Source organism: Leuresthes tenuis, unplaced genomic scaffold (genome assembly GCF_036924035.1).
Source record: "Leuresthes tenuis unplaced genomic scaffold, fLeuTen1.0.hap1 SCAF_10, whole genome shotgun sequence".
Classification (NCBI taxonomy): Eukaryota; Metazoa; Chordata; class Actinopteri; order Atheriniformes; family Atherinopsidae; genus Leuresthes; species Leuresthes tenuis.
The window spans coordinates 17,162,067-17,188,229 of record NW_027325364.1 but is presented as its reverse complement, the minus strand read 5'-3'; the positions used below and the strand labels follow the sequence as shown (position 1 = coordinate 17,188,229).

Here is a 26,163-nt window from a genome sequence, read left to right as displayed (position 1 = left end):
TGTGAAATACTCCACCACACAATGTTATAATCAAAGGTTAGTTTTATTTTATCCAATAAGTAGACATGATGGGAAAATTCTTCCATGCTTAAACAGTGGATAGAGGTAGAAGGGCAGTTTTTTTCCTAATGGTGAATGCACAAGAGAGGGATTCTTTTTTTCTTTCCATATAATCATGTATACAAATGAAATGCTTTGAATTAACAGTAGTAATGGTCTTCAGTCTACTACAGGGCCTGGACCACTTATCCAATGCTCATTTTCATAACGGGGAAGAGATGCGATTCTGTGATCAGCTAAATCTACAGTTACGGAATTTAATCATTCATTATTCACATAAAAATACACTGAAGCACTCAAAAGTGGACTCGTTTTATAAATGGGGAATACATTCCAATCTGAATGTCATCAGAGATGGACGCAGGATCAATGGAAGTAAAGCACTCGTGTCACATCATCACTCTCATGTTTGTTTTGCCTTTCAAAAATAAAACATTACTGACAAAGCATCGCATAAGTCCAAGTTAAGTTTATTATAAAATTCACAACAGTGTCATCATTCACCGTGTAACGGTGCTCCCCACGTTTCCAAATGATCGGCCGAGAATCAGAGTTTACAGTAAAAATCGTGCTGCGATGGGACCTTTTCGCGTTACCTTTTTGTCTTACAGATGCTTTTGCTTTGGCCAAATTACCACAACGTTACCTTTTGAGATATTCGGACCCAGGCCACGGCCCTGCGAGTGCCGTGGATTCACACCTGTACGTGTACAGCTTTTCATTTTACCTTTGAACAAATGTGACCTGTGAGCGCAGCAACCTCCCCCCCCGCCCTCCGTCGCCTCTCCAAAAGCAAAAACTAACATTTCTTAACGGTATCTTCGAAAGTTGCATCTGCCTTTTGGGAGCGAGGTCGCGTTGTTGTGTCTACCTTATGCACAAACTAGGGCCTATAATACCAAGACAGCAGACATGCAGACTGTACTCATAAAAGGCACACAGTATACTGTACATGAAGAAAACACAGTACAAATGGTTCAAGACATATGAACAGAACTATAAAAGTACTAATATTATCTAAATCTAAATGTCATCGGCTATAAATGAAATGTCCCCTGCAGAACCTCATAAATCTGCACCCCTATCTGGATAACTTCAGAGGGTAGCGAAACCATTTTAAGGGCACATGTACACTCCCCATTTCAAACGCACCGAACAGTCATATCTGGAGGCGAAAGTCTTAAAAACTAAATGTGCAAACTAAACAAGGGGTTTCACCTCTCTCTTTTCACCTTTAATGCCCATCCGCTCAGCTGGAACAGCCACACAACCAAGAGGCAAACAAATGAGGTTCGGCAGAGCAAAAATTATAAAAACATTAACTAAGTTTTGTTAGTGTGGAAAGGTCATATCTCCCCTTGTGCATGTTGCAAGTAATGCATTTGTAGATCCAGCTCCCGAGGAAGAGAGCACCCGCATATCATGCACTGGAGAAGCCGTTCTGGGGCAAAAGGCAAACGGGATCCAAGTTTGTGCGGTTCAGTCTGCGGGGCAAGTTGAGGTAGGGGCAGGGTCTGTGGCATGTGTGGCCGCTCGCTCATGACTGCCTGTGGTGTGAAAAAGATATTTGGGTGTGGAGGTCTTGAAAGTGCACCAACTGCGACAGAGTGAAGAGGGTGAGGGCCAGGCAAAGCAAGAGGAGGGAGCGGAGCAAGTGGAGGGGAGAAAAAGGGAGAAGGCTGATTTATGATTATTTGAGTGCCCGTTACCATTGGTTGCTGCTGCAGCTCCTGTCCGCTGCCTGGTTTAAGCTGCCCGGAGAGCAGCGACTGAGGACTACTTTGGAAGCCCCATACTGGAGTTCCCATCCCCTGGCCAAAACGATGAGGCTCGTATTGAATAGAGATAGGAACCTTCTGTGTGGCTGTCTGCACACTGCCCCATCCCGATGACACCTGCTTTTGCTGCAGCTGAAAGTCTTGGCTATTTACTAATTTTTCAGTGGAGTTTATAGTCTTTGGAATTCCTGGAGGGGCCTGAATGTCCCACAAGGTGTTACCCACCCCGTGAGAAACAGGAGTTGAAATTGGCATAGCACCGCTTTGGTCTATTTGAGCTGAGGTGGACACACCTGTTAAGCCTGAAGTCCATGGCTTTTGTGGCTCACAGCCGTTCCAGGGCTTCTCTGGCTGAGTAACAGTCGAAGATAAAACTTGAGGACTACTCAAGTCCCACACTCTGTCCTCTTTCTTGGGAGTTGTGGACGGCTCCTTTTGTGACGACACCGGGATACCGGGCCATCTTGGCAGCTGAAGCTCTTGTCCAAGTTTGTTTGGAGAGCCCTGCGAGTTTGCTAGTGGGGCAGGCCTCACGCTCCACAGTGCTGCTCCGTCCATGTACGACGAGGGAATGGAGAAATCGTGCTGCATGGAGCTTGTGGAAGCGAGCACTGTGGATGTGGGGGCGCTGCTCCAAATAGAAGGCTTGTGCTGCCTGTGCTGCACCATCTCGCTCAATGCCGACGGGCTGGATTTTTTCGGCACGTTGGCAGGGTGAGAGCTGACGAGCGAGGAGGCGCCATCTTTCATGAGCGACTCTGAGCTTTGAGCTGACGTTGGGCCTGACTGAGCTAACAAAGGGATGTCCGCCCAGCCCGAGCTTCTCTGATGGTGCTGCTGGAGCCCCATCTGTGGCGTTGGGCTGTCGTACTGCGGCTGTGGAGCTCCGTGTTGCTGCTGCGGGGACGGGACTGGCATCACCTCTCCCCCGTCCACCTTCCACTGCACAGGCTGAGGGTGTGGCTCAGACAGCCACGGCTCTGTCTGCTGCCTGTTTTGTAAATCCATACGAGACGGCAGCATGGAAGACGGTGGCTGCGCTGCCCTTCTGTGCAGCTCAGCATCTCTCAGTGAAGAAATTGAATACAGAGGCTGCTGAGGGCTAATCATCCCCGAGCCTGCTAAAGGTCTAGACCAGCCCCAAACCAGCCTCCCTCCCCTCTTCCCCCTGCCTCTCATCTTAGCACCCATAGGGAGAGAACTATACTGGCTGGAGTGCTGCTTCTTGCGAGCGTGGATCTTCTGGTGAACCAACAGGCTGCTAAACCAGGAAAAGGTTTTGTGACACTCATCGCAGCGATGAGGCCTCTCTCCGGTGTGTGTGTTCATGTGGTCGCGGAGCAGATACGCCAACCCAAAGCTCTTGTCACACAGGTGACACTTATGAGGTTTGTCACCATTATGTGATAACATATGGTTCTGCAGTTGGGTTTCGTCACTGTAGCCTTTGCGGCAGCTGGTGCAGCGAAACGGCTTTTCCTGGTGCAGCTTTTGATGTGTTCTCATGTTCTGCAGGAAGGCAAATTCCTTCCCACAATCTGGACATTTATATGGCTTCTTGCCTGTATGGATGATGAGATGTTGCTGCAAGTAGCTACTGAATCTGAAGCCCTTGCCACACACTTTGCACTGGTAAGGCTTGTCCTTGGAATGTATGCGCATATGCAGCTCTAACACTGAACGGTGGCGGAACGTTTTCCCACACTCCGAGCACTTGTACGACTTAATACTCGCGCTCTCGCTTTTCCACTTGCCCTGCACGTTGTCACCGATTACTGGAGTGAACTGCTGCTTAGGCGGGGCTGCAAACTTTTCTAAATATTGCGTGGTGGACTTGTGGACGCTTAAGAGGTGCACTTTTAAACTAGATTCGTCGCGATAAACACTTGGACAGTGCGGGCAGGTGTGTCCTTTCTCCCAGTACTTGTTAATCTCCTTCGGGGGTCGAGGCGTTCTCTCCAGCTTCTCATACTCCGCCTCGTGAATAAGCATGTGGGCTCTAAGGTTGGCTGGTACACAGAAGGTTTGGGGACACAGAGGACAGTTGAATGTGCGTTTGGTTTCCTCCGTCTGGTGTGTGTTTTCTTTTCCTGGTCCTTTAACCGGCTCGTGTGCGGCCGCAGGGGTCCGTTTGCTGGGCGGCTCACTGGGCGACTTACTGGGCGACTTGGTTTCACCCAGCCGATGCTGACGGCAGTGAGCCTTCATGTTCTGTGCAAAAGCAAATTTTTTGCCGCACTCGGGGCAGCGGAAGGGCTTCTGTCCCGTGTGCAGATACTGATGATGGTGGAGAAGGCTGCTGTACTTGAAAGTCTTACCGCAGATGTTGCACAGGTGAGAGCGGCTGGTGTCCGTGTGCTTGCGGCGGTGGTCTTCCATGACGGAGTAGTGTTTGAAAACCATGCCGCACTCTGGGCATTCGTAGGGCTTGAGAGCTGTGTGGCATCTCTGGTGGAAGCGCAGGGCCATGGTGTTCGGGAAAGTTTGATTGCACTCTTGGCACGTGAAGATGCTCTCCTGTGAATGGGTCATCATGTGCTTCGTGACAGACACCTTAAACTGGAAGTCTTGGCGGCACAGGGGGCAATGGTAAGGCTTTTCCACGGAACTGCGGCAGTTGTGGTCCCTCAGCTTCTCGACTGCGGAGAAGATCCGCTGACATTCGGCGCACTGAAATCTGCCCTCCTCTGTCTGCACCTCCTTCTTGAGATTCAAAAGCCGCTCCTCCTTCTCTTTGTGTTCATTTCTGTGCTTAATGAGGCTGCTGCGGTGCTGGAAGGTAAGGCCGCACTCTTTACAGGTGAGGGGTGTGAGCTCGTCCTCATGTGCATGAAAGTGGCGGTGAAGGTTGAAGGTCTCCCGGCGGGTGAACCTCTTGCCGCACTCTTTGCACACCAAACGGCACTTTTTCTGTTTAATTGTCGGGTCAGCGTCCTCGCCTCGGTCTGCCTCTTCGTCATCTTCAACCATGTCCTCTATGCCGTCGACTTCGCCTCCCAGACACTCTGCTGGCAACTTCTCCACTCTCCTCTCATCAGGATGCAAGTTTTTCTCCTTTTTCACCTTATCTGCATCTACAGTGATGTCATCATTGACACGCCGGTCTTGCTTCACCTCTCCAGCTCTCTCAGTCACATCACTGAGGTCTGGAAGAGAAAATAAAATCACAGCAGTAACTTAGCAAACAAACAAGTAAACAACCTCACGCTGACAATACCACATCTGTACACAGTGAGTGCAGATAAGACACAGCGTGGGGTGCAAGCTTCATTTTGTTATGACAGTTTATGTTAGCTGAGGTGACAGTTTGCACTGAACAAGCTGTGAGAGCTACAGCTCAGGTTAGCCCGGAGGCTAAAGCTAACTGTAAAATACATAAACAATGTTAGCATACCATACTTATCATTTTCCCCCGTGTGTGTTTTCGCCGTTTCACCGTCGTCTTCAGTCTCGGACCAGTCGAAAGCCTGCTGCTCGCTGCCAGGGGCCTCGGCCATTTTTTCGGCCGCTGTTAGGTCCTCTGGTGAAATGCATGTCGTTTTGTCTGCTCCAGCACCGGACTCGACACTAACCTCAGAATGGCTGGCAACGCGACCACCGTTTGTGCCAACATCGTCTCTGAGCTCACCGTCGGGGTTACCCGCGGATTTATCACACGTCGGCTCATCTCTGGGGGTGAAACTGCATCCCAATTCCGCCACCTCGGCCTTCTCCCCAGATGTTTCCACCTCCTCCGCTGGGGTTTTCTGCCGTTTGGGAGATTTCGATGGGTCTAAGGCGGCCATGTTTCACCCATGCACCCCCTTGTCCAGAGCACACAAGGATCATGCGAGCCAGGAATTTAATTTCCGCTCACAACCTTCAAAATAAAACGCCGATTGCTGGCAACCAGATGTGATTCATTATTTCGGAGAATATATATTTTGAAGCTTTAAATGATACGTTTCCACTTTACAACTGTTGTAATGTTGTTGTTCTACACTCCAAACTATTCCTTCAAAACTTAACGCATCCAACATGAACTTTTCAGCTTGATGAACACTTCATGAACTTCTTTGAATGTCGTAACAAATCCGCAAGTGATTTCATCTGGGATCATTTGCAGTCCACGGCTGTCTTTTATTAGGTTTAGTTTACATTCCATCAGAACAGTAGCTAGCTACAAAATATAACTTGTGCAAAACTACACAGATGATGGCCATATGCTGCTTCCTTTGCAAACTATTTACAAACACATCCATGATACTGCATGCAAGATTAGCGATAACCTCCACATACTCATGTATGCTTTTAAATGTCACCGTAAACATGGGTTCACCTCTGGGACGTACTGCGATGCTTATGCCCAGAGTTGATTTTTTTTCTTTCTTGTCGTTTCATATCTTCCAAAACTGCCAATACTTTAAAATATTTTTTTTTTTTTGCTTTCAAAACGCATTGACCAAAAACACAGCCTTGCTTTGTCGTCCAATCAAAACTCGGACAACAAAGCACCATGAAACCCAGAAAACACCGCAAGCATGGGGTGACCAGATGTTTGGGCACAGATGCCCTGAGAGGTGAGGCTACAGGTCTTGCTGCATGTCACTCGCACCACCCCCCCACACCACATTTCCATTTGTTCTTAAATAAAGAAGCACAGGCATACATTAGCAGGTAATTACAACAGCTGCATAACTATAATATATGGTAACAACTGCAGATTAAAATTTCTTATTCACTATGTAGCTAGTTTATCAGGTGAATTGAGCCAGTACTGAAGACGGAGGAGCGTCATTGAGCTCTGCTGCAAACCATGTACATCATGAACACATGCACATCGAGCATCCGTACCAACCCAACGTCATCTTTCTGGGCGTTCAAAGTTTCATGAGTGAAGTGGTCGCTCCACAGATCACTTATTTTCTTAAAGTCTTTCAGTGCGTGAGAGCGTGTACACAAGTCTGAGAAACTAAGCTGAAGTTAAGGCCACCTATGATCTTGTGTGTATTTCGCCGTGCTGCTTCAGTCCTTTCTGAATACAGTGCGAAAAAAAAAAAGTGCGAGGTGGGATTTCTAAACTTGGAGTGGGGATGTGAAACTAAAGATAATTAATCGATAAAAAGAACATTGCATCGTGTCACATCTTAAAACATCAAATACGCAGTTTGCAGTTTTTAAATACATTCTCCTCAGCGCCGCCTTCTGCGCCTGTGGTCAACAGCTCGACCCCGCCGTGGCCTCTGCACATTCCCATTTGTGTCTGTGGCTGGATCAGAAGTAAAAGTGCCGTGTATAACTGGGGATGATGGGGATGATGGTGTGGTTGCCAGTGCTACCGCTGAGTGATTATTCGAGTGCTGGGTGGCCACTGGTTGGTGCTGTTGTTGTGTTTGGTGCTGTTGTTGCACAACATGAGGCTGCTGAGGGGTTTCAACCCGCTGTTGTTGTGGCTCCATGTGCTGTGGCTGCTGCTGAACCGGTTGCGGCTGTAAGTGCTGCTGAGGGGTTTGTGACGGGTGCGCCTGTTGCACACGATGTTGCTGTGGCTGTTGCTGGGCCTCGAGCACCCCCAAAAGCCTTTGCAAGAGGACATTGTTTTGTTGTAAACTGACAGCTAATGCCTCTTGCGAAGCGACAAGGGTTCTCATGTCCTGTCTGAAACCTTCCCCAAACTCCCGGAGACTCTTTTCTACCCTATTTCCGAGCTGAATTGCAGCCTCCCCTAGTCCTCGAAGCTCATCTTCAAGCCAGGAGCTACGTGGGGGAGCTTCAAGGGTACCCTGCTGTCCTCCAAGCGATGGCTGGGGACTGCTGGGTTGAGGGCTTCCATTGAGGAAAGGAGCACTGTAGAGAGGGGAAGGAGGCAGCCATCTTTCTGATGGAGGGGGTGGTCCTATTCCCAGACCTAGTCCTAATCCCAGTTTGTCCTCCATACTGTTCTCTACTGGCTCACACTCAGGTTCTCCCACTTCTCTTTCACGCTCAGGATTGTCCTCATCTTTCTCAAAACCATCTCTCTCTGATCCCTCCACTCCCACACCTGTGTAAAGTGGACAAAACCACTGTAAACATTTGCAGCATCAATAGGATCTTCAAAGAAAAGCAGATGACTTCTCATACAGCTTATTGTTACCTGTGTCAGAGTCAGGGAAGCATGGGAAACTGGGCTTTGGTCTCGTGCTTTGCTTCTGTCTGGCTTGTTGAAGCCTAGGGCTTGGTTGAGAGGGACGTCCAAGCATCGAGGACCCTCTGCTAGATGGCATGTAACAGCTACGATGACGAGCATCTGCCAACCTGCCTCCATTGCGCCTCTTTAAATCATCCCAGCGCTTCTTGACCTCTCTAAGAGTACGCGGGACTCTGGAAACAGCATTAACCCGCTCCAGGATCCCTGCCCAGATACGCTCTCTCTCACGCCGGCGAAGTCTCCCCGCGGGGCCGAAGAGTTCTCCCTCGCACCGAGTGACCTCTGACACCAACACCTCCAGCTCAGCACCACTGAAACGGCTCTTTCTTTTTCCTGCCCCGCCAGCGGCCAGCGCAGCTGACATTGCTCTGTCTGTGGAGAGAAAGGTAAAGTATCAGAGAAAAGTAGAGTATTAGAACATGTCTAAAGACAGTACCTTTTTATTTTTCAGCTTTTTAAATAACCATTTTGTGGCCATTTACACAAAAACTATCACATTTCGTGTATCACACAAAAGTTTACATGTTTCACCAACTCTTCTAAATACAGAGCCCCATAAACTCTCCCACAATGGCTGCAAATTCTTTCAGGCTTACTTTGCTCAATGGATAAGAGGTCGTCCGAGGACATGCCGGGTGCCATGATGTTTGGATGCACCACTACCACGTTGAAGGGGAGTCCTCCAGGTAAAGCGCTGTTCTGGTCACAGCTGCCGTCCGAGTCCTCGTCCTCCCTGGGGAAGCCGTTCTCTGAGGCTCCCCCGCCAAAGGGTCCCTCCGGAGACTCCACTTTGATGTGCATGGGAGGTGATTGCTCGTACAGCAGCCCCCCCTCCTCGTAGTACTCAGTCATGGATCAGACCTGATTTACAGCAGAACTGACTGGCGGGCCAATTCTGATACTGACAGCTTTTGCTCCATTAAGACAAGTTAAAAACTTTAATTGCTTAAGACATTGCTGCTCCTCAGAGTATCACAGGATCATAAAGATTCTGTGAGTGCAGCCCCCACACACACTGTAGGATGAGCTCTTTTGCCCCTTTAAGGAAATATGTAGTGTGACTATTCTTAAACGCTGTTCTCTAACAGTATTCATCAAAAATAATTAAGACATTTTTCTAGGGAAGTTAAAAAATATTACTGTCTGATTATTGGTTTCCAGAGACTTTAATTGATAGCTCCAGCCACTTAAATCCGTTGCAGTCATTTTCATTTACAAATATGTCTCTAAAAACACGTAAACGCTTTGAAAAACAATTGGAGCAGGCTGAGAGCTACATGTATACGTCCATTTGTTTTCCTCTGGGATGCATCATCCAGACTCTGAGTCGCCTCCAGAGCTGAAATACAGAGCAAACAAACCACATCTTAACGCTGTGTTGAATATTACAAGGGCCATGGTCTCTTTTTTTTACGTTTCGTTGACTTCGGTGTAATGTCGCATCAATGCGCATTTTTTTCTGCACCACATCCGCAATGGTTGCGCATTCCGCATACATTAGGTGCTGATCTTGGAAGGGAGCTAGCTGTTAGCTAACAGGCTACCACAACTTCAAGTGAAGCAGCAGCTTTCTCTGGGCTTCATGCGACCAACGAACAGAGACGGTCAGAGAGATGACCTTGTTGTACGTCTTACCTTCTGAAAACTCCACGAGAGAGGCGGAAACCAAACCAAAACACGGCTGGTGCAGCTGTTAGCTCAGCAGCCGAAACACAAACCGTCGACAAGTCGCTTAGTGTTGACGTCACTTACGGAGCACGTTCAGGACCATTTAGTTTAATTGGTTTCATGTTCTGTCTGATATGTTCTTGTTTTGTTTTTTTAACCGATGACACTGACAGATAAAGAAAAACAAAGATCAACAGAATTGTTGGAATCAGTTAATGAGTGATAGGAGTTGAGACAATAATTGCTTCAAATCTTAGAAATGGTCCTCTAGACTCTAAACAACATTACAATACAAAGCAAATGCACTAAGTTTTGTTTTTACATTTAAAGTGGATTTATTTGGAAAACAGTTATTTAAAATAAACAAAATTTTGTTCATATTTCGTCCACAAACCTAATTTCTAATCCGTATTGTTTGATATATTGTCTATTTTATTTATTGTCTACTGCTTTTATTTATACCTCTAAAATGGTGTTGATGTTGTCAATACTTATTTGAGAACACTCGTCATCCTTTCCATGACCTTTGCTCATGAGACTTAACTGTAAATCCCATTAACAGTACAAACCTAAACCGTTTCACCTCTTTTGACCTGAAAACGGGGAAATACACAGTATACCGTCCAACTGGCTTCATCTCAGTTGGATCTATTCCAGTTAAACATGGATAATCTTTATTTGTCTCCAGGCAATCGAGCATAAGGAGAGCTGCAGTTTATCCTGTTACACAAGTAGACTGGCTTTTTCATTAAATTCCTCTGCTAATCAATAATAAACTCATTACAATAAGGAAAAATCTAAAAAAAAACATGTTTTAATAAATATTCTTATATACTCAGATGTAAATTAAACATCAATGTTAGTTTACATGATAATTGCATATATATATAAGTTAGTAGCTTAGGTTTATGGGGGTTACTGTTTGCATTTGTTTAAATGAACAAAATTACAACAATAAAAGCTATGCGAATGCCAACCTTAGAAAGGGAAAATTCTGCATCTACATGCCCGCAAAAATAGTCTATTTGATGGTTGTGCCACGTGTCAGCTTAAAATAAGTCATGCGTGTAACTTAATTTGTCTTTATCTTTGACCATATTGCCGTTTCTCAGGTGGGATAACATTTAATCACCATCTCCGGCGCATGAAAAGATCCTGAGAGAGAGTGTTAGATAAAAACCTGTTGCTATAAGGACTTAATCTCTATAAACCCACTGCATCTGCTCCAGTTGTGTGTAAGCTCCTTCAGCAAAGACACAATCATGAAGTAATTCATTCTCTTCACTCTATTTGCTGCAGCATGTAAGTGAAAAAGAAAATCACTTAAGCAGACGTTTAGAAAATGTTGAATCATTTTCAGTTCCATCAGTTCCAAAATACAAACACAGAGTGCATTAATCAGCATTATTTTGTTTTTTTCTCTTTTCTTTTGAGGGAGCTATTTCAAGATTTTCAAGGTGTAGATATTTAACCAACAAATACATACGTGACATTTTTGTCTGTTGTACAGGTAACAATCCAGCCTGAGAGCTTTAACAGGCATTTTCTCAACATCTCTTCCTCTGTACTTAATGCCATTACCATCAATGAACATCATCAGGTTTCCACACATCCTAAAAGGATTCAACTAAAACCCAACTAAACGAATGAGACGCCAACATTGCATTTGATGGATTCTAAATTGAATTACATATCTTGTCATGTGCTTTTAGTAACTTTGAGCCGGATTGACTAGAGTGAAACATTTCTGTCAACAGCTGATCCGTCCCAACATGTCAGCTTTGAGGGAATATGAGTTTATTCTTCCACAGAAAACAGCTTCGACTACGGTGGCTGGTTTCCTCACATAAACCAGCTCACAGACAGATGTCCAGACATTATTCTACTATCTGCTTTTATCATTTAGAATTCATTAACCTTAATTCATTAGCAAAAAAAGATCAGTTCTGTTTTCAGCCCTCCACAAAGCATTTTTCTACATATGATCTTTGGGAAACTGCAGTTTTTGGGATAGTGAACGCATTCTCCTCGCTGCCCTGCCTTAAGACACCGCTGCTGCTGTTCAGAGTTCAGAGTTCAGAGTTCTCCTCACGGTTGAGTCACGAACGTTTACATCAGCCATTGTGAGAGAGGCCTCGAGCTGCTTCATGTGTCGCCGTTTTCAGCCGACCACTCCTTTGGCGAGGAGCACTGCATTTCCAACAGTCGTACGCAACCCATTTGACTGTGGATCACTGAGATCCTTTTGTACCATTTAAGATCTGATGAGCAACATCTCCCTTTGAGATCCGAAGACATCTACTTTGTTTATACAATTGTGTATTTTCATAAATATATTATGAAGCTCAGACTTTGGTAGACTACAAATCTTAAAAAAAAAAAAAACACTTACGCCTTCTCATCACCCAATTGATTGAACTCGTGACACATCTTTGCTTCTCAGAGGAATATTAGATGACTTCCCTCCACAAACAAATGACCAAAAACAAATGTAACAAACCTTCAAGTACCGCTTTAGAGTAATCTGTTTATGCTTTACATTCTGAAGGCGACAGAGGCATTTCCTCCCCTTTCTAAAATTAAAGTTTCTTATAACAACTAGTGTTTTCTGACACATTCTTTTTAAATAGAAAATGTTTTTATAGTGTTTTTAGTCGAGGTCTCGTGGATTAAGCATCTTGGTCTTAAAAAATAAGAACACACAGTCAGGAATTAATTGTACAAGTGAAATATCTTTCTGAAGAGTACATGAAATAAGATGTGGTGTGTTTAAAGGTCCGTGCCAAAGCTCGTAACAGAGTTAGAATGTAACGCCACATAATCAGTGTTCCTGGCTTTCCAGATGCGCTTTTACACACGTTATCTAACAACATGAAGGTAAAAATGGAAATCTGTGTCCTTGGTCAGTCAGATAGCAGGGACGGGATGACTTTAAAAAGAGCAGCAGTGGAATGGAGCAGCCACCGAGGTGTTGAACAGAATCCACCATGAAGGCTTTCATTCTCCTGGCACTGTTTGCGGTGGCATGTGAGTACTCGTGTTTCTTTAACATACCGTATGTACTTCAGTCCATTTTATGACCACAATGAAGAAATAACTAAGGTTTTTAGCCCAGCGTTAGATAGAAAAATGATCGTGCAAACTTTCTGCCGTCAGATGCCGCTCCTCTTGAGGACGACAAGATCGTTGGAGGCTATGAGTGCGCCAAGAACTCTGTGCCCTACCAGGTGTCTCTGAACGTCGGCTACCACTTCTGTGGAGGCTCCCTGATCTCCAGCACCTGGGTGGTGTCTGCTGCTCACTGCTACCAGTCGTAAGTGAAGAGAGTGGAGGGGAGAATCAATTTTACAGATTTCTCTACAACTGCAGGAGAGATAAAAAAAAAAAAGGCCCATGGATGGCATGTTTACCCTCTCGCTTCTCTCTTCAGCCGCATTCAGGTGCGTCTCGGTGAGCACAACATCGCCGTCAACGAGGGCACCGAGCAGTTCATCAACTCTGCTAAGGTCATCCGTCACCCCAGCTACAACAGCTACAACCTGGACAATGACATCATGCTGATCAAGCTGAGCAAGCCCGCCAGCCTGAACAGCTACGTCCGCACCGTGTCCCTGCCCTCCAGCTGCGCCGGCTCCGGCACCAGCTGTCTGATCTCTGGATGGGGAAACACCAGCGGCTCTGGAAGTCAGTGGCACACCGAAATAATATCTTTAAAATAACGTAAGCCCTGCATGATGGGGCGGTAGGAGTTTGAATACTTATCTCCGTTTTTGCTTTCAAGGCTACTACCCCGATCGTCTGAGGTGCCTGAAGGCCCCCATCCTGAGTGACACCAGCTGCAAAAACTCCTACCCTGGACAGATCACCTCCAACATGTTCTGTGCTGGATACCTCGAGGGAGGCAAGGACTCCTGCCAGGTAGGAGCTAAAGTCACTGCTTCTTAACGAAAGGTCAAAGTTCAGAACCCTTTTAGTCACACTTGTCTTTTGCCTGTGTCAGGGTGACTCCGGTGGCCCCGTGGTGTGCAACGGTCAGCTGCAGGGCGTGGTGTCCTGGGGTTATGGCTGCGCCATGAAGAACAAGCCTGGAGTTTACGCCAAGGTCTGCAGGTACAACACCTGGATTCGCAACACCATGTCCTCCAACTAAAGTGGAACTAAAGTCCCTTGAGCCAAGAATAATGTAATAAAGCCATAACTATAACATTTACTTTGTGAAATAAATGGTCAGCCTCATGTTTGCTGTGTCTTGTGTTGTTGGATAAAACAGAATTACCAATGAAGAAGAAAAGAAGAGAAATATTTATTCTTCTCTCTAAATGAATAAAAGACTAACTTAAAAAACTTTACTACAATAAAAAAAAAAACACACATCTCATGTATATGAAACAGAGTTAAATGTTTTCCAGGCTTTTATCTGCAGGCTACTAAAACTGACTGGAATAAAGGGGCTCAAACACAATAACTGCTCACGGTTTCCTTCTTTAAAGATTTAAAAACCCATCTCTGTAAATGCTGACGGCAACTTGCTTGAATTAGTGAAATTATAACGTCTAAAGTCACTCAGTCATAATGGATAAAAACAAATAAAATGTTTACTTTATCCTGAAGTTGTGAAAAACAATTATCTAAGAATATATGTCTGTGTTTTTTCTTTGGTTTTTATGTAAAAAACTGAAAAAAAAAAACTGAAATAAAAAGGTAATAAAAACTTAAGAGACATCAGAATTTCCCATTAAGATGAAGAACAACTATTACACAAACATAAATAGTTAAATAATCAAGGCCGAGTACTCCATCGCCCAAAAAAAGAGACATTAAAAAAGCACAACAGCAATATTTGACATACATGTGTCATATATACACATATGTACGTCTGATAATCCCACACAAGCCTTTCTTGTCTTGTCATTGCTTTGTGAGTCATTGTTTTAAATTGGAAGTCTGGTTGAAAGACTGAGTGAAAATGTAGGAGAAATACAGACAATGCTGTTCTATATGCATTAAGGTGGTTTTCTTTTTTGATCTTTTATTTCTAAATGACCACCAGGCATATTTGGGTAGAAAATCTGTCGCATAATTCAAATATAAGCAGATGCTTAGAAAGTGTTGAATGCGACATCATTTCAGTCGGAGTATCAGTTCCACAGTCAGGGTGAGTCCGGTGGCCCCGTGGTGTCCGGGGGTGACGGCTGCGCCTTGAAAAACAAGCCTGGAGTCTGCAGGTACAACACCTGGATTCACAACGTCATGTCCTCCAACTAAAGTCACTTAATGCTGATTTGCTGCAACTAAAGTGCATATCGCTTTAACCCTAATAATAAAAAAATAAAAAAACTGGCACGTCAGCTCACATATCTACACACACTCCAGACATAAATTTTAGCACACAGACATAAAGAAGCTCTCCTCGTATGAAGGTAAAAATGAAACTGACTATTTCATGTTAAAACGAAAATTAACTTTATTGTTTTTATGACGAACGATAGCGTAAAATGAGATACAAAAGAGCAACATCAGGAAACAGCTTTCGGTGATATTCCCATGATTACGGTGTCTGCGGCAAGTCCACAATGACTGAAACTGTAAGAACAAAGTACCGATGCGTGGGGTTCCACGGTAAATTCAGAGGTCCACGTAGCTGACAGATGCGTTGCGATGATGTGAACCATTTACCGGGAACTTTGTGTGCCAAACTTCAAAGGCAGTCATGAATGTACGAGTTTACTCTGACTGAACACTCTTAAGTGACAGAATACAAATTCGAAGATGATGCAGTGGTTACTGTTTTCCATGATTACAGTTTATGTAAATGACCAGTTTCTCTGAATAATGTACAGATTGTTAAACAGCCAGTGACCTTATTCAGGGGCTACTTCTGGTTAGGCATCAATGCTATAAATATACAAAATATCTGGGACATCTTTGTGAGACAGGTGCAGCTCCTTTTGGCACAGTCCCCTCTATCTCAAGTCAACTTGACTTCTCTATCCTCAGTTTTTCCGTTCATTTTTTAGACTCATAAATGACATCTCAGAAACTAAAATACGGTTTGTGGCTTCTACCTTGGGCTCGTCACTGAACTAAAAGGAAACAGAGTTGTTTAAAGTTTAAAAGGTGTGCCGCAATGTTTCTTTTGTCGTCCTCCAACAATGCACACATAAAAACCGTATGTCCATGCAGAGTTCACACCTGGCCTCGAGCGTGCTGCAAATAATGATGATAAAGGTCTGAAATGGCAGGAAATGCGTTTCCGCACACAGCGCAATTGACAACGTCCGAAGTTCCTTCATTTGATTTGCTTGTATCTTTCGTCACGTGTCTTTTAACTGCTCTTAAAGGCGTAATGGGTTTCCCAGCCGCGCTGTCATTGATCCTTCCTGGACTGCTTTCTCTATCGTGGCTTGAGGGCGTCCTGCTGGGATGCTGAGAGGAATGGTCCAACTCAGGACCCTGACTATGGACGAAGGAAATGATGGGCACTAGAGGTGACTTTTGAGAAACTGTGTTTGGCTGTTTTTGAGGGGAGCTCAAAGGAGAGTTACGTCTCTCAGCAACTGGAAGTGACGCAGCCAACTTGTTGCCAGGCGCAGGACCAGGCATTTTCTTATTCGACGGTGAATTGTGTTCATCTATGCATAAATTGAAATCGGACTCCTTGTGCGATTCTTGCGTTGAGGAGTGGCAGAGCTGGTGATTAAACAGCAAGTCCAGAGTCTTAAAGCTGCATCTGCACTGCTCACACTGATAAGGCAGGAACACCCTCTTAGGCCTGTCTTCAACCCAGTGGAAGTCCGGGTGCTCGCTCATGTGTTGTCTGTAAGGCCCAACGAATCGAAAGCCTCGGCCGCACTGCGGACAGGTGAAGCGGCCACTTCTCTGACGATGGACTCTCTGGTGATGCCAGAGTTTTTTCCAACTTCTCAGCTTCTTACCACAACAGGCACAGGTGTAACTTTGGCCAGGGGCGTGCGTGAGCATGTGGGCACGCAGCCTGCCCATGTGTCTGAACTGTCGGCCGCAGTTTGGACACAGGTATCTCCTGGGGTCGGATCTGTTGTCCAGCCCGTTCAGCTTTGACACGAGGTGCGAGAGATTTTGCGGCGGAATGACTGTCGACTGGAAAGGCTTCTTTGTACTGGCGGAGCGCTTCCTGTGGCTGGCCTGCAACTGTTTTGTCTGCACGTCATAATTTGAAGAGGTGACAGCGGCTGGATTTGGTCCCAACGAACACCTCAGCGCGGGCACTGTGTACTGAATCAGCGACATCGTCTCCTCCTCCTTTATGGAAGAGCTGGAGGTATTTCTGTCTAATTGGCACTGGCCGCGATGCGCTTCAAACTCGGACACTTCACCAAACAGCTTGTCGCAATACAGGCAGCGAACAAGCTTGGCGCCGGTGTGCTCTTTCATGTGGCTGTTAAACCCCTGCAGATGATCAAATATGTTCTTGCAGATGTGGCACGTGTACGTCAGTGAAGGCTTTATGCGTCTGCTGGGCTGCGGATCCTCGCTGCCTTTCACAGGTCGACACGTGTGGTTTTTTGCGTTGCTATAATGAGTGAAGGATTTTTCGCAACGTGTGCAGTTGTAGCGCTTCACGGACCAGTGCGTCAGCTCGTGAACACGGAGGAAATAAGCTTGACCGAAAGCTTTGCCACAGATATCGCACTTGTATGGCTTCTCTCCTGTGTGGACGCGGACGTGTCTTATGAGCGCAGACTGGAACGGGAAAGATTTACCGCAGAACTGACAAACCTTTTTCTCCTTCTTCTCGGGGGTTGGTGCTCCGGGAAGTCCCGGGCTGTCCTCCGGGTCCACCCCCCTGCTCTGCTTTTCAGATTCCTCCTTCTTACACTCCTGGTCCAGCTCATTTGCGTGCAACTTCATATGAGAGGCGTACTCGGAGCAGGGCAGCCGGAGCTTGCAAAAGTGACACTTTTGATACGTGCTGTTCTTTCTGTGCACTTTGAGGTGCAGATTTAGGTTGGAATTTTTGCTAAAAGCTTTTTCACATTCGGTGCACTTGAAGGGCCGTTCTCCTGTGTGAATGCGCTGATGAATGACAAACTGAGACTGAAATTTAAAGACACGACCACAGTAACCACATTTCAACAGTGTTTTACCCCCTTTTTTAGTATAGATGACATTAGTTGTGCCGTCAGAGTTTGCTTCTTTACTTCCATCACTACCATCTGCCTTTTGCTGAGTGTCACCACCACTAGCATCATGTTTCTCTTGAAGGTGCTCCCTCGGTAGTAAAGCATTACCTATTCTCCTCCTTCTCTTGCCCCCTCTTTTCCGCCTAAAAGTGTTTTTCTGCATGATTTGACCCTGTGATTTAACTGTGGTGTTGGCATCGTGTTGAAAAGAATTAGGGCTGTTTAACTGTGACACAGGATTAAGGCGATCCAGCTCCACTTCTACATTCTCAGCTTTCACAGCGGAGGGGCTCTTAAGAGATGTGGACTTTTCTTCGGAGAATGTCACAGTATCTGTGCTCGAGGGCTCTGTCCTCTGCAGGTCTGCATTTGTTGGACAGTCGGAGGACTCGGGGGTTTTTGACTGATGCTCTTCACTGCCATTTATGCTCACTGTCTGTTTTATTTCAGGGTCTTCAGTCTGAGTTGGGTTGGGCAACTTTAAACTATTCAAATCCTCAGAGGAAATCACTTCAGGCTCTGCCTCGGAAGGCGGCTCCGTTTGGGGTGACACACTTTCTGTTAGTTGTGTCTGCTGCTCTTGTTCCTCTCCAGAATGTGGGGCGAGCTGATCACCATTTCCGTCGGCATTAGTCTTGTGCGTGTCAGTGTCTGGCTCCACCTGCTCACCCGCCTCTGTTCTGCCGCCACAGTCTGTGCCATTGCTCAACACTGGCGAGGCCTCCTGGGAATCCTCCAGCTTGGATACTTTCGCTGGAACTTGTTGATCAGCCACTGTTGACCTTGCCCTTCGTCTTTTAACTCCTTGAAAGCAGGATGCGTTACTGCTTTCTGTGGGAGGCACAACAGTCGGCTTTAAGTCTTCCTTGCTCCGAGGCTTTTCACCCTGTGCTGAAGAATGTTGCTCTCCTCTACTTCTCAGACTGCGTGCAGGGCCACTGACATTAATAACACACGGAGCTGTGGCAGCAGGACGGGCAGCTGCAGTCTTTTGTAAAGCTGCCACATCTGTTTTTTTCGGGCGTCCTCTTTTTCTTTTTACCAACAAAGTGCCGCTGCCTTCCACTTTGTCATTCAAGGTAGCTTGAGGAGCAGCCGTCTCATTTTGAGGTGAACGACTGATTAAGTGATCATCCACAGTGCTGGGCACCTCGTCCCTGCTGTGGTTGACTAAACACGCTGACACAGGTATTGTGGTGCTGACCTCCTTATGTTGAACTATATCAAGGCCAGCGTTGTTTGGATCACTTTTGATTTTGGCCAGCGACGTTCTTTTATGCTTACGAGGCCTCCCGGGTTTTCTGCGGACCTCCACGAGCTTCCCGTGACTGTCCGTCGTAGAGCTGCACACGCTCGCCGACGTCGCCTGAGACCTCGTGTCCATCCTCACCTGTGACGACTCGATCGCACTCTGCTGACCAACTGTTCTGACGACTGTTTCAGAGCTCACGCGGCCATCAGACTCCAGGTGCCCAGACGAGTTTGATTCGAGGGCCGGCTGGTTCCGATCGGTTGCTTTCATTTCATCTCGTCCTTTATCCTCAGGTATCTGCAGAGGAAAAAAGAAAAGCGATGCCGTTAATATGTTGAGTGTTTGGTGGCAAAGCTGCGCAACTCTTCTAAGATGGAAACAAATAAATGCCACTCACTGTCATGTTATAAAGTGTGATGGTAGAAACCTAACAACGCCTGTATATGGCGCAGGCAATAATCAGCTCAGACTGTCACCTGATTTAATGCGCTGTACAAATTCATCTCTTCACACATGCAATGCACAGCCAAAGCTGAGGAATTAAGTTCATCTGCACAGCATCACAATTCAAAACACTCTTGAAGTCTAAAGATGTAGTTTATGCTATGCACTCTAATATTACACATTTTGGCTTTACATTTGTCTTGTTTTTCTCACTGGCTACCTGCTTGCAGTCCGAAGGGGCATGAATGGAACTGCGAGGAAGAGGAGCCACAGAGGTTAAGTCAGAGACTGTATTTTGGTCACTTCTTCCTCTGCCGAAGGACATTTTACTCCCCATGTCAAGAGTCTGCGGATTAAACAGTGACAAGGAGGCTGTAACGCACAAAGAGAGTGACGAGTAAAGCAAAAAATGCCATCATGTCACATCGTTTGGGCTTTTAATGAAGTCGCTGTGGCTTGAATTCTTTTTTCAAAATCTAAATGTTGAAGAAACTGCATGCAACAAACACTTGCAGGGGCAGGCATCGTTAATGAACTGTGATAGAAATAATGAGCAGAGGGAGCTTGCTGGATGCAATCGCTAGGTCAGCCTGCCTGTACGGATTAATGCTGAAAAGCAATTCTTCACCAGACATCAAAGATTTCCCCCAAAAGTGAGAAACTTCATGTAAGGTCGTCGCTTACATGAACAAGCTGTGGTGGAAAACACCTCAAAATACCACCCCCGGGGATTTATTTCAGTAATTCTGTTCTAGGTAGAACTGAACGCTTCATTGTATCTCAAAAGGGGGGAAAAAAAAGAAGTTAAGATTGGTTTTACCTTGCAGATTAACACTACCATCTAATAAATGATGCCGCATCATTACAGATTGGTCGCCTTTAACTATTCACAAACTGCAGAAAATGTGTTCCAACAGCCAAAGCATTACAATAATACGCTCCTTTAAGAAATATCAAATACTGAAAATTTCACATAAAACAACAGCTAGAACATATTTAATCGTGATGGCACAACTTTGCATGAAAAGGGATATTGTGCATTATATATAATACCAGAGCCCAAAGTGTGACGCTGCAGTTATTAAGGTATAGGTTGTGGACATTACATGTAACAAGTAATGCGACAAAGTCCACTATAGTTTGTCAAACGGTTGTTGCTGATTTCAGCCCACCGTTCATCTCCATTGTAGACAGTTCGTTTGATTGGAGACTTACAGAGGCTCATTGGCACATATGGCTTTTGTCTGTCTCTCCCATCTGAACCCACTGACACAGAACCGTGACCCAACGGGTCAAATAAGTGTTTGGAGTGCATACGACAGACTCAGTGGATTCATCAGTCGCAAGTTACAATGAGATTCTAATAAAGACATGAATAACAGTTAAAATTATGGCGTTATCATTTGGTAGGCCACGTTGCTAGCATCGTTTAATAAACGTTACAGGCCAAAATGAACCAAACCGTAAACTTGAATGTCAGCTTACACATCATGCTTTGTAACCAAGACGGCGGGTGTAGACTATTTCTCTACATTAAATACGGAATATGATGGCTGGTAGTAAACAAAGTGCTTGCCTGCGTGGGGGAAAGTCGGAATTGGTTTCTGCGTAGCCATGCACGAACCGTTGCTACACTAGCTAGCGCTGGCTAACTGAAAGCTTACTATCTCTGTCTCTCAGTGGATTTTTGGCACCGTTTACATGGGAGTATTAACCTGGCGACTGAACTGCTAACGAGGACCAAGATTTGTCTTCTTTTCGGAGCAGTTTGCGGCACTCTGACACTCGGTATCCACACACAAAGCAACCCGACAAGTGTCAATCACGCCGTGCGGGCGCAGCGAGAAACTACTTTAAGTACGGTCGGAAATATCATGATTATGCAGGAGAAACTTCATAAATGGCAAACGCCACACAAAGAACCGTTAACACGATGTCAAAATGTAAGGATCATAAAACTATTGGTTGTATTGTACAGAAGATGGAAACAACCTCAAACCCTATTGCAGATACAGTTCCAAAAGTTTAAAATTGTTGCATGTGTCCAGAACTGTATCCAAATGTTCTTTTGTCGGTTTTCTTGTTTCTTTGTATTTGTTTCCTGGCCCATGTGGATCCTTTTTAGATTTCTTTCGACCGTTTTGCGTCTCTGTGTTGCCATTTTATGACTACGGTCATATTTTGCCACACTATAACGCTTATTTTCTTATTGTGCCTTATTTTTGTTTTCATTACCTGTTCTGTCACATTTTGTTTATCTCTTTGTAGTCATTCTACTTCTTTTTGGCAAGTTTACCTCATGGTCGTTCTCTTTTTGGATGTCTTTCTGGGATTAAATCAGGGGCTCGTTGACTCATAAAGGGTTATGCCCATGCTTATCTATGGTAAAATCTTGTTTGGTGACATATGTTAAGAAAGCTTGGAATGAGAAAACAGCGTGGTTTTCCTACAGTTCTGACATTTTAAATTGAAGCGAAGTGAGTCGGTGTCACGTGCAAACAGCATATGTACATGTGAATTACAGATTAAAGTTGTTTTGGTAGTAGTTAGCAAATCACGTTAAACGTATAGCTCGTGAACGCCTCATAAACACAATTGGATACCGCCCAGGGTTTACCTCATCTTTAATGGACACACCACGGCCTTGTCTTTTAATTAGTTTCAAACTGCTCCCTCTGCTGGAGTCACACAATAGAACCACACTAACTCAGGAAACGTGTGATCAGTAGCAAAGGTTCAGAATAAAAATGCTGGAAATTTGAACAATTCACACATCTGTGTTATTGTCACATCGACTTTTGCCTATAAAAGGGCGATGTTTTCAAATGACAAGAATAGTATCTTCCAATAAAACTGTTAAGCTGCACACAGATTGGGAGAGCAATGCATTCAGTTCATTTATCGTCTATATAACCTTTTGACAGATGCAATATATTTCATATTTTATTCCATGAAAACATACACGGCAACTTTGAAAATATACTTTAATACATCATAAACTGTGTTCATAAAATTCAACAAAGCTGGTAGTAACACACAAAGTATGGTGGCCAAGCTTCACAACACATTCTCATCTTACTAAAAACGTGATAAAAAAAAACAACAAACAAAACAAAGACTATTATACAGTGCTTGGTTGCACCATCAAACATGGGTAAACCATACTTATACATTATACTAATTAACTAAATTTACACCTTCTGCTCCCATTCCTGGAGAACAACTTCAAACTCTCATGTTAGTACAGTGTCAAAGTGAACGTTCGCTGCACTACCATGTCATCCAGGAAAATACAGAAGTTTGTTAGCAGTATTCTCTTTATCTTAAAGCAGAGAGCCAGGAAGCAATGTGTTCCTACATGATCATTCATTTTGAAGCCACGTCTGTATGCACTTGGTCGATATTTAACGCAAAAGGTGACATGCAAACTACGCGTGCCTCACTTGACCACTCATCAAGTCTTGATGGGGACCGATGAAGTTACTTGGTAAATCATCTCGGCGGGGTTGTCTGATCCACCCTCAACAATGTAACAGTCGTCATCAAAACTCCCCCCAATTTCCCCATTGATAGGAACGCCCCGTTTTCCCTTGTCCAGATCGACAGCCATGAGCTGGTTCTTTGTGCTGACAGGTGAAAATGCCAGTTTTCTCTCACCATTCATCTGAGGAGATTTCAGGCCCACCCCTGTTGCCATTCTCTTGAGCTTGTAATGCCGTTTGCCACCGACCATATGCCTTGCCATGAATTCTTGGGCTCTGGCACATTTGTGCCTCTGTAGCATTTGGGGGGTTTCAAAAGGAAGATGGCAAACTCGGCATGAGAACCCATTTACTACACGCGCCCCTGTAGGCTTGTTCAGTACAACTGAAGCAGAGGTTGTGGGCATCCTTAGTTGTGCAGAGGGCATGACGGCACGCGCCTGACTGTTTTTATTGGATATACCAGGATGTTGACTCTTTGATAACAAGGAGACACTAATTGAAGGTCTGGATGCACTGAGATTTTGACTTTTTAACTGCAAAGGTGGTGTGGCATGAAGGCCCCGATTGTGATTATTGTACGTTCTGATATTCTGAATTTTGGGTGTTTGGGTGGAGGTGGCGTGAAGTGTCCGACAACTTTTACTGACTACACTGGGATTCTGGTTTTGGAACTGTAAGAGGGAGGCGGCCTGAGGTGGCAGGAGAGCTTGATTCTGTCTTTTACTGGCTTCACTTGGTACCTTGTAGTTCAGCGGTCTTGCTGTGATGAGTCTGAATTTAGTCTGATTATTTGAGGTGTTACAGGCATGGAAGCGAGGTACTAACTTCTTGCTCGAAAGTAGCAACCCACATCCTATACAGCCAGAAACTTTATCTGTGACATGTGAGCTGTGGTGGGAGATAAGAGTGACCTTTGACATAAAGCCCTGCCCACATTTACCACAGGTATATGGCTTGTTCATGTTAAACTTGCGAACTGTTTTCAACAATACAATCGGCTGATAAAGCGTCCAAAGATCTACTGTTGGTGCACCAACGCTTGCAAAAATGTTCTGCATGTCTTTTACTGAGGGAGCAGGATTTGAGAGCAAAGATGCTTGTGACAAAGAGGAGTGCACCTCAGGCAACTGTGAAATCTGCCCAGCCTGCACAGGAACATGTGACATTAGAGCTGAAGTATGCAGGACAGGCCTCCCTGGTAATGAAACCGATGGTACGTTGACCACGGTCGGTGCTTTCCAGACAACCTCACCTTTCTGCAATCTTTTCAGTTTTTCGTCCTCTTCTTTGCGTCTCTCATTTCTGCGCTTCCTGATGGTTTCGTGGTCAAGCACTTGGTGCCCGGGTTCATGTGTAGTGCTGTGCTCCAGCATGTCTTTGTAGTCGGTAAACTCAGTTCCACAGGAGCAGATGAAACTCGCAGAGGAGCACATGTGCTCCTCCAGGCATTCCCGATTTGCAAATATCTGCTCGCAGCTAAAGCAAAAGTGGCCGGCGTCCATAAGGCCTGAACCGAGACCATCACCCAGGATGCTCTGCAGTGTTCGACTTCCTCTCTCCATGATCAGACTGGGCATGGGTATGTATTCAACGTGGATGTGGAGCCCGCTGGAGTGTCTTAACTGTTAACAGAAACATATCACACATAAGAATATAAGTGAATTGGACAAATCATTAATCAATGGTTGCTGATTTTATGTGGCACAGTTGAGCTAATTTCAGAAGCAGCTACCTACCTACAGATGGACTGCATCTTAAGCTATGGAAAGAGGGGATTTAAGTGTATTATTCAAAACCAATTTAGTTGGCTTTGACGTCTTTTTCTTATTATCTTTCACAAAAAACCCAAACAACTTATGGACACACATTAATGAATTATTCGTCCAATAAATTGCGCTAAAATCCAGACTGTAAAAATTTAGATCGGACTCTAACAGAACCAAATACGGAGGAATACGATAAAAACTCCAATTATGTACGGTAAAGTATTAAGAAAAGCTGCCCATATGTCGTCATTGTACAACGTTACTTTGTTAAACGCGGGCTATACTTGCTACAGGCACATCATGCTAACGTTAGCTTAAAGAAGCTCACCAACCTTACTGTCGCCTTACCTTTAACGAGCAAATTAAAGTCAATCAGCACTGTGGCATATCCTCAGGATAATTGACAACACCTTTTCCACTTTCTTTTTTCCGAGATATTCTCTTTTAGGCCCAGTCGCCGGTGTTTAACAATGGTATGTAGCTATTAGCCGTCCAACCACACCAAATAACAAGAAATCTTCTTCTACGGAACGCGCCCTTCTACATCACCACATCCGGGCATTTCATGTTATACTGACACCTATCTGCTCAGGTTTCTCCTCCATCTCTAACCGAGGCGATTTCTCAAGTCTCTGAAAAGTTTACGCGGTAAAACGCAGTCATCGTCATAAATCAATATGGAGAACAAATGCCTTAATTAATAATTTAGTTATGCGTTAACTGAGTGGAATACGCTTTTAAACCAAAAAACAATCCTCTCTGTGCAAATGCTCTGGTGACTTATGAAAAAAAGGAAAAAAGTCGTGGATGCAACAGGGCAGCATCACACCAAGATTTTTATTTTATCAGTGTTTCATTTGAAAATACCACATACAATGTCCTTTAAAACACGTTTTAGAGAGAGAGAGTTTAAGAATAAAAGTAATGATGGCTTAAGCCAGGGCTTTAGTAAGCCTCCCTACATATAGAAGTAGGAAAAAAACAAACTTCTGGAAGCTTATAGAATCACGATTTTACTATTTAAATATATACACATTTAAACGCAAGTAAAGGTAACATTCACCCCACATATTATTGTTAGACAAGTCAAGACTAAAATAAATACATAATTGTTCTATGATTGAATGTAATGTAAAATAATTTAATCTATGAAAAAAAAAAAATCAGTTCACACAGTCAGTCTTTGTGGTGGATATATTTTATTCAATCTATACTCGGTAGATAAAATATCAGTTTTTCCAATCAGTCAGATTATACTTATTGGCTAATTCTACACAGGTCAACTGAAATGGCCCAATATTTTTGCAAACCTTATAACCTTTCCAGAGTTGGGTACATATATACTGTATATATTGGGGGGGTGGGGGGGGGGGGGGGGG

The 26,163-nt window shown here is 44.8% G+C and overlaps 5 protein-coding genes across 9 annotated transcripts; 1 reads left to right on the top strand and 4 right to left on the bottom strand.

Moving 5' to 3' along the window:
* Positions 1-24: 24 nt before the first annotated feature.
* LOC140316593 (uncharacterized) lies at positions 25-5,661 on the bottom strand. Of its 2 annotated transcripts, XM_072394491.1 has the most exons (3): positions 5,233-5,661; positions 1,770-4,984; positions 25-1,607 (listed from the first exon to the last, which is right to left on the bottom strand). In XM_072394491.1, exons 1-3 carry the CDS (start codon positions 5,621-5,623, stop codon positions 1,407-1,409), a joined length of 3,807 nt encoding a protein of 1,268 aa, XP_072250592.1. In that variant the 5' UTR covers positions 5,624-5,661; the 3' UTR covers positions 25-1,406. The 2 variants fall into 2 exon arrangements, with proteins under 2 accessions (XP_072250592.1, XP_072250591.1); XM_072394490.1 differs by having other exon boundaries at positions 25-4,984.
* Positions 5,662-5,933: 272 nt separating this feature from the next.
* On the bottom strand, positions 5,934-9,769 carry LOC140316612 (uncharacterized). Its single transcript, XM_072394516.1, has 4 exons — positions 9,643-9,769; positions 8,604-9,346; positions 7,954-8,379; positions 5,934-7,860 (listed from the first exon to the last, which is right to left on the bottom strand). Exons 2-4 carry the CDS (start codon positions 8,857-8,859, stop codon positions 7,010-7,012), a joined length of 1,533 nt encoding a protein of 510 aa, XP_072250617.1. The 5' UTR covers positions 8,860-9,346; positions 9,643-9,769; the 3' UTR covers positions 5,934-7,009.
* A 1,123-nt stretch (positions 9,770-10,892) lies between these two features.
* Positions 10,893-13,911, top strand: LOC140316630 (trypsin-3-like). 2 transcript variants are annotated; one of them, XM_072394535.1, is made up of 5 exons: positions 10,893-10,977; positions 12,832-12,988; positions 13,106-13,359; positions 13,457-13,593; positions 13,676-13,911. In XM_072394535.1, the coding sequence occupies exons 3-5, from the start codon at positions 13,230-13,232 to the stop codon at positions 13,823-13,825; spliced, it is 417 nt and encodes a 138-aa protein (XP_072250636.1). In that variant the 5' UTR covers positions 10,893-10,977; positions 12,832-12,988; positions 13,106-13,229; the 3' UTR covers positions 13,826-13,911. The 2 variants fall into 2 exon arrangements, with proteins under 2 accessions (XP_072250636.1, XP_072250635.1); XM_072394534.1 differs by lacking the exon at positions 10,893-10,977 and adding an exon at positions 12,608-12,702.
* A 1,916-nt stretch (positions 13,912-15,827) lies between these two features.
* LOC140316595 (uncharacterized) lies at positions 15,828-21,374 on the bottom strand. 3 transcript variants are annotated; one of them, XM_072394494.1, is made up of 2 exons: positions 21,249-21,374; positions 15,828-19,386 (listed from the first exon to the last, which is right to left on the bottom strand). In XM_072394494.1, the coding sequence occupies exon 2, from the start codon at positions 19,357-19,359 to the stop codon at positions 15,862-15,864; it is 3,498 nt and encodes a 1,165-aa protein (XP_072250595.1). In that variant the 5' UTR covers positions 19,360-19,386; positions 21,249-21,374; the 3' UTR covers positions 15,828-15,861. The 3 variants fall into 3 exon arrangements, with proteins under 3 accessions (XP_072250595.1, XP_072250593.1, XP_072250594.1); XM_072394492.1 differs by lacking the exon at positions 21,249-21,374 and adding an exon at positions 19,754-20,294; XM_072394493.1 differs by lacking the exon at positions 21,249-21,374 and adding an exon at positions 19,487-19,845.
* A 1,129-nt stretch (positions 21,375-22,503) lies between these two features.
* LOC140316608 (uncharacterized) lies at positions 22,504-25,489 on the bottom strand. The gene is made up of 2 exons (XM_072394512.1): positions 25,133-25,489; positions 22,504-24,640 (listed from the first exon to the last, which is right to left on the bottom strand). Exon 2 carries the CDS (start codon positions 24,593-24,595, stop codon positions 22,988-22,990), a length of 1,608 nt encoding a protein of 535 aa, XP_072250613.1. The 5' UTR covers positions 24,596-24,640; positions 25,133-25,489; the 3' UTR covers positions 22,504-22,987.
* Between the last annotated feature and the right edge of the window lie 674 nt (positions 25,490-26,163).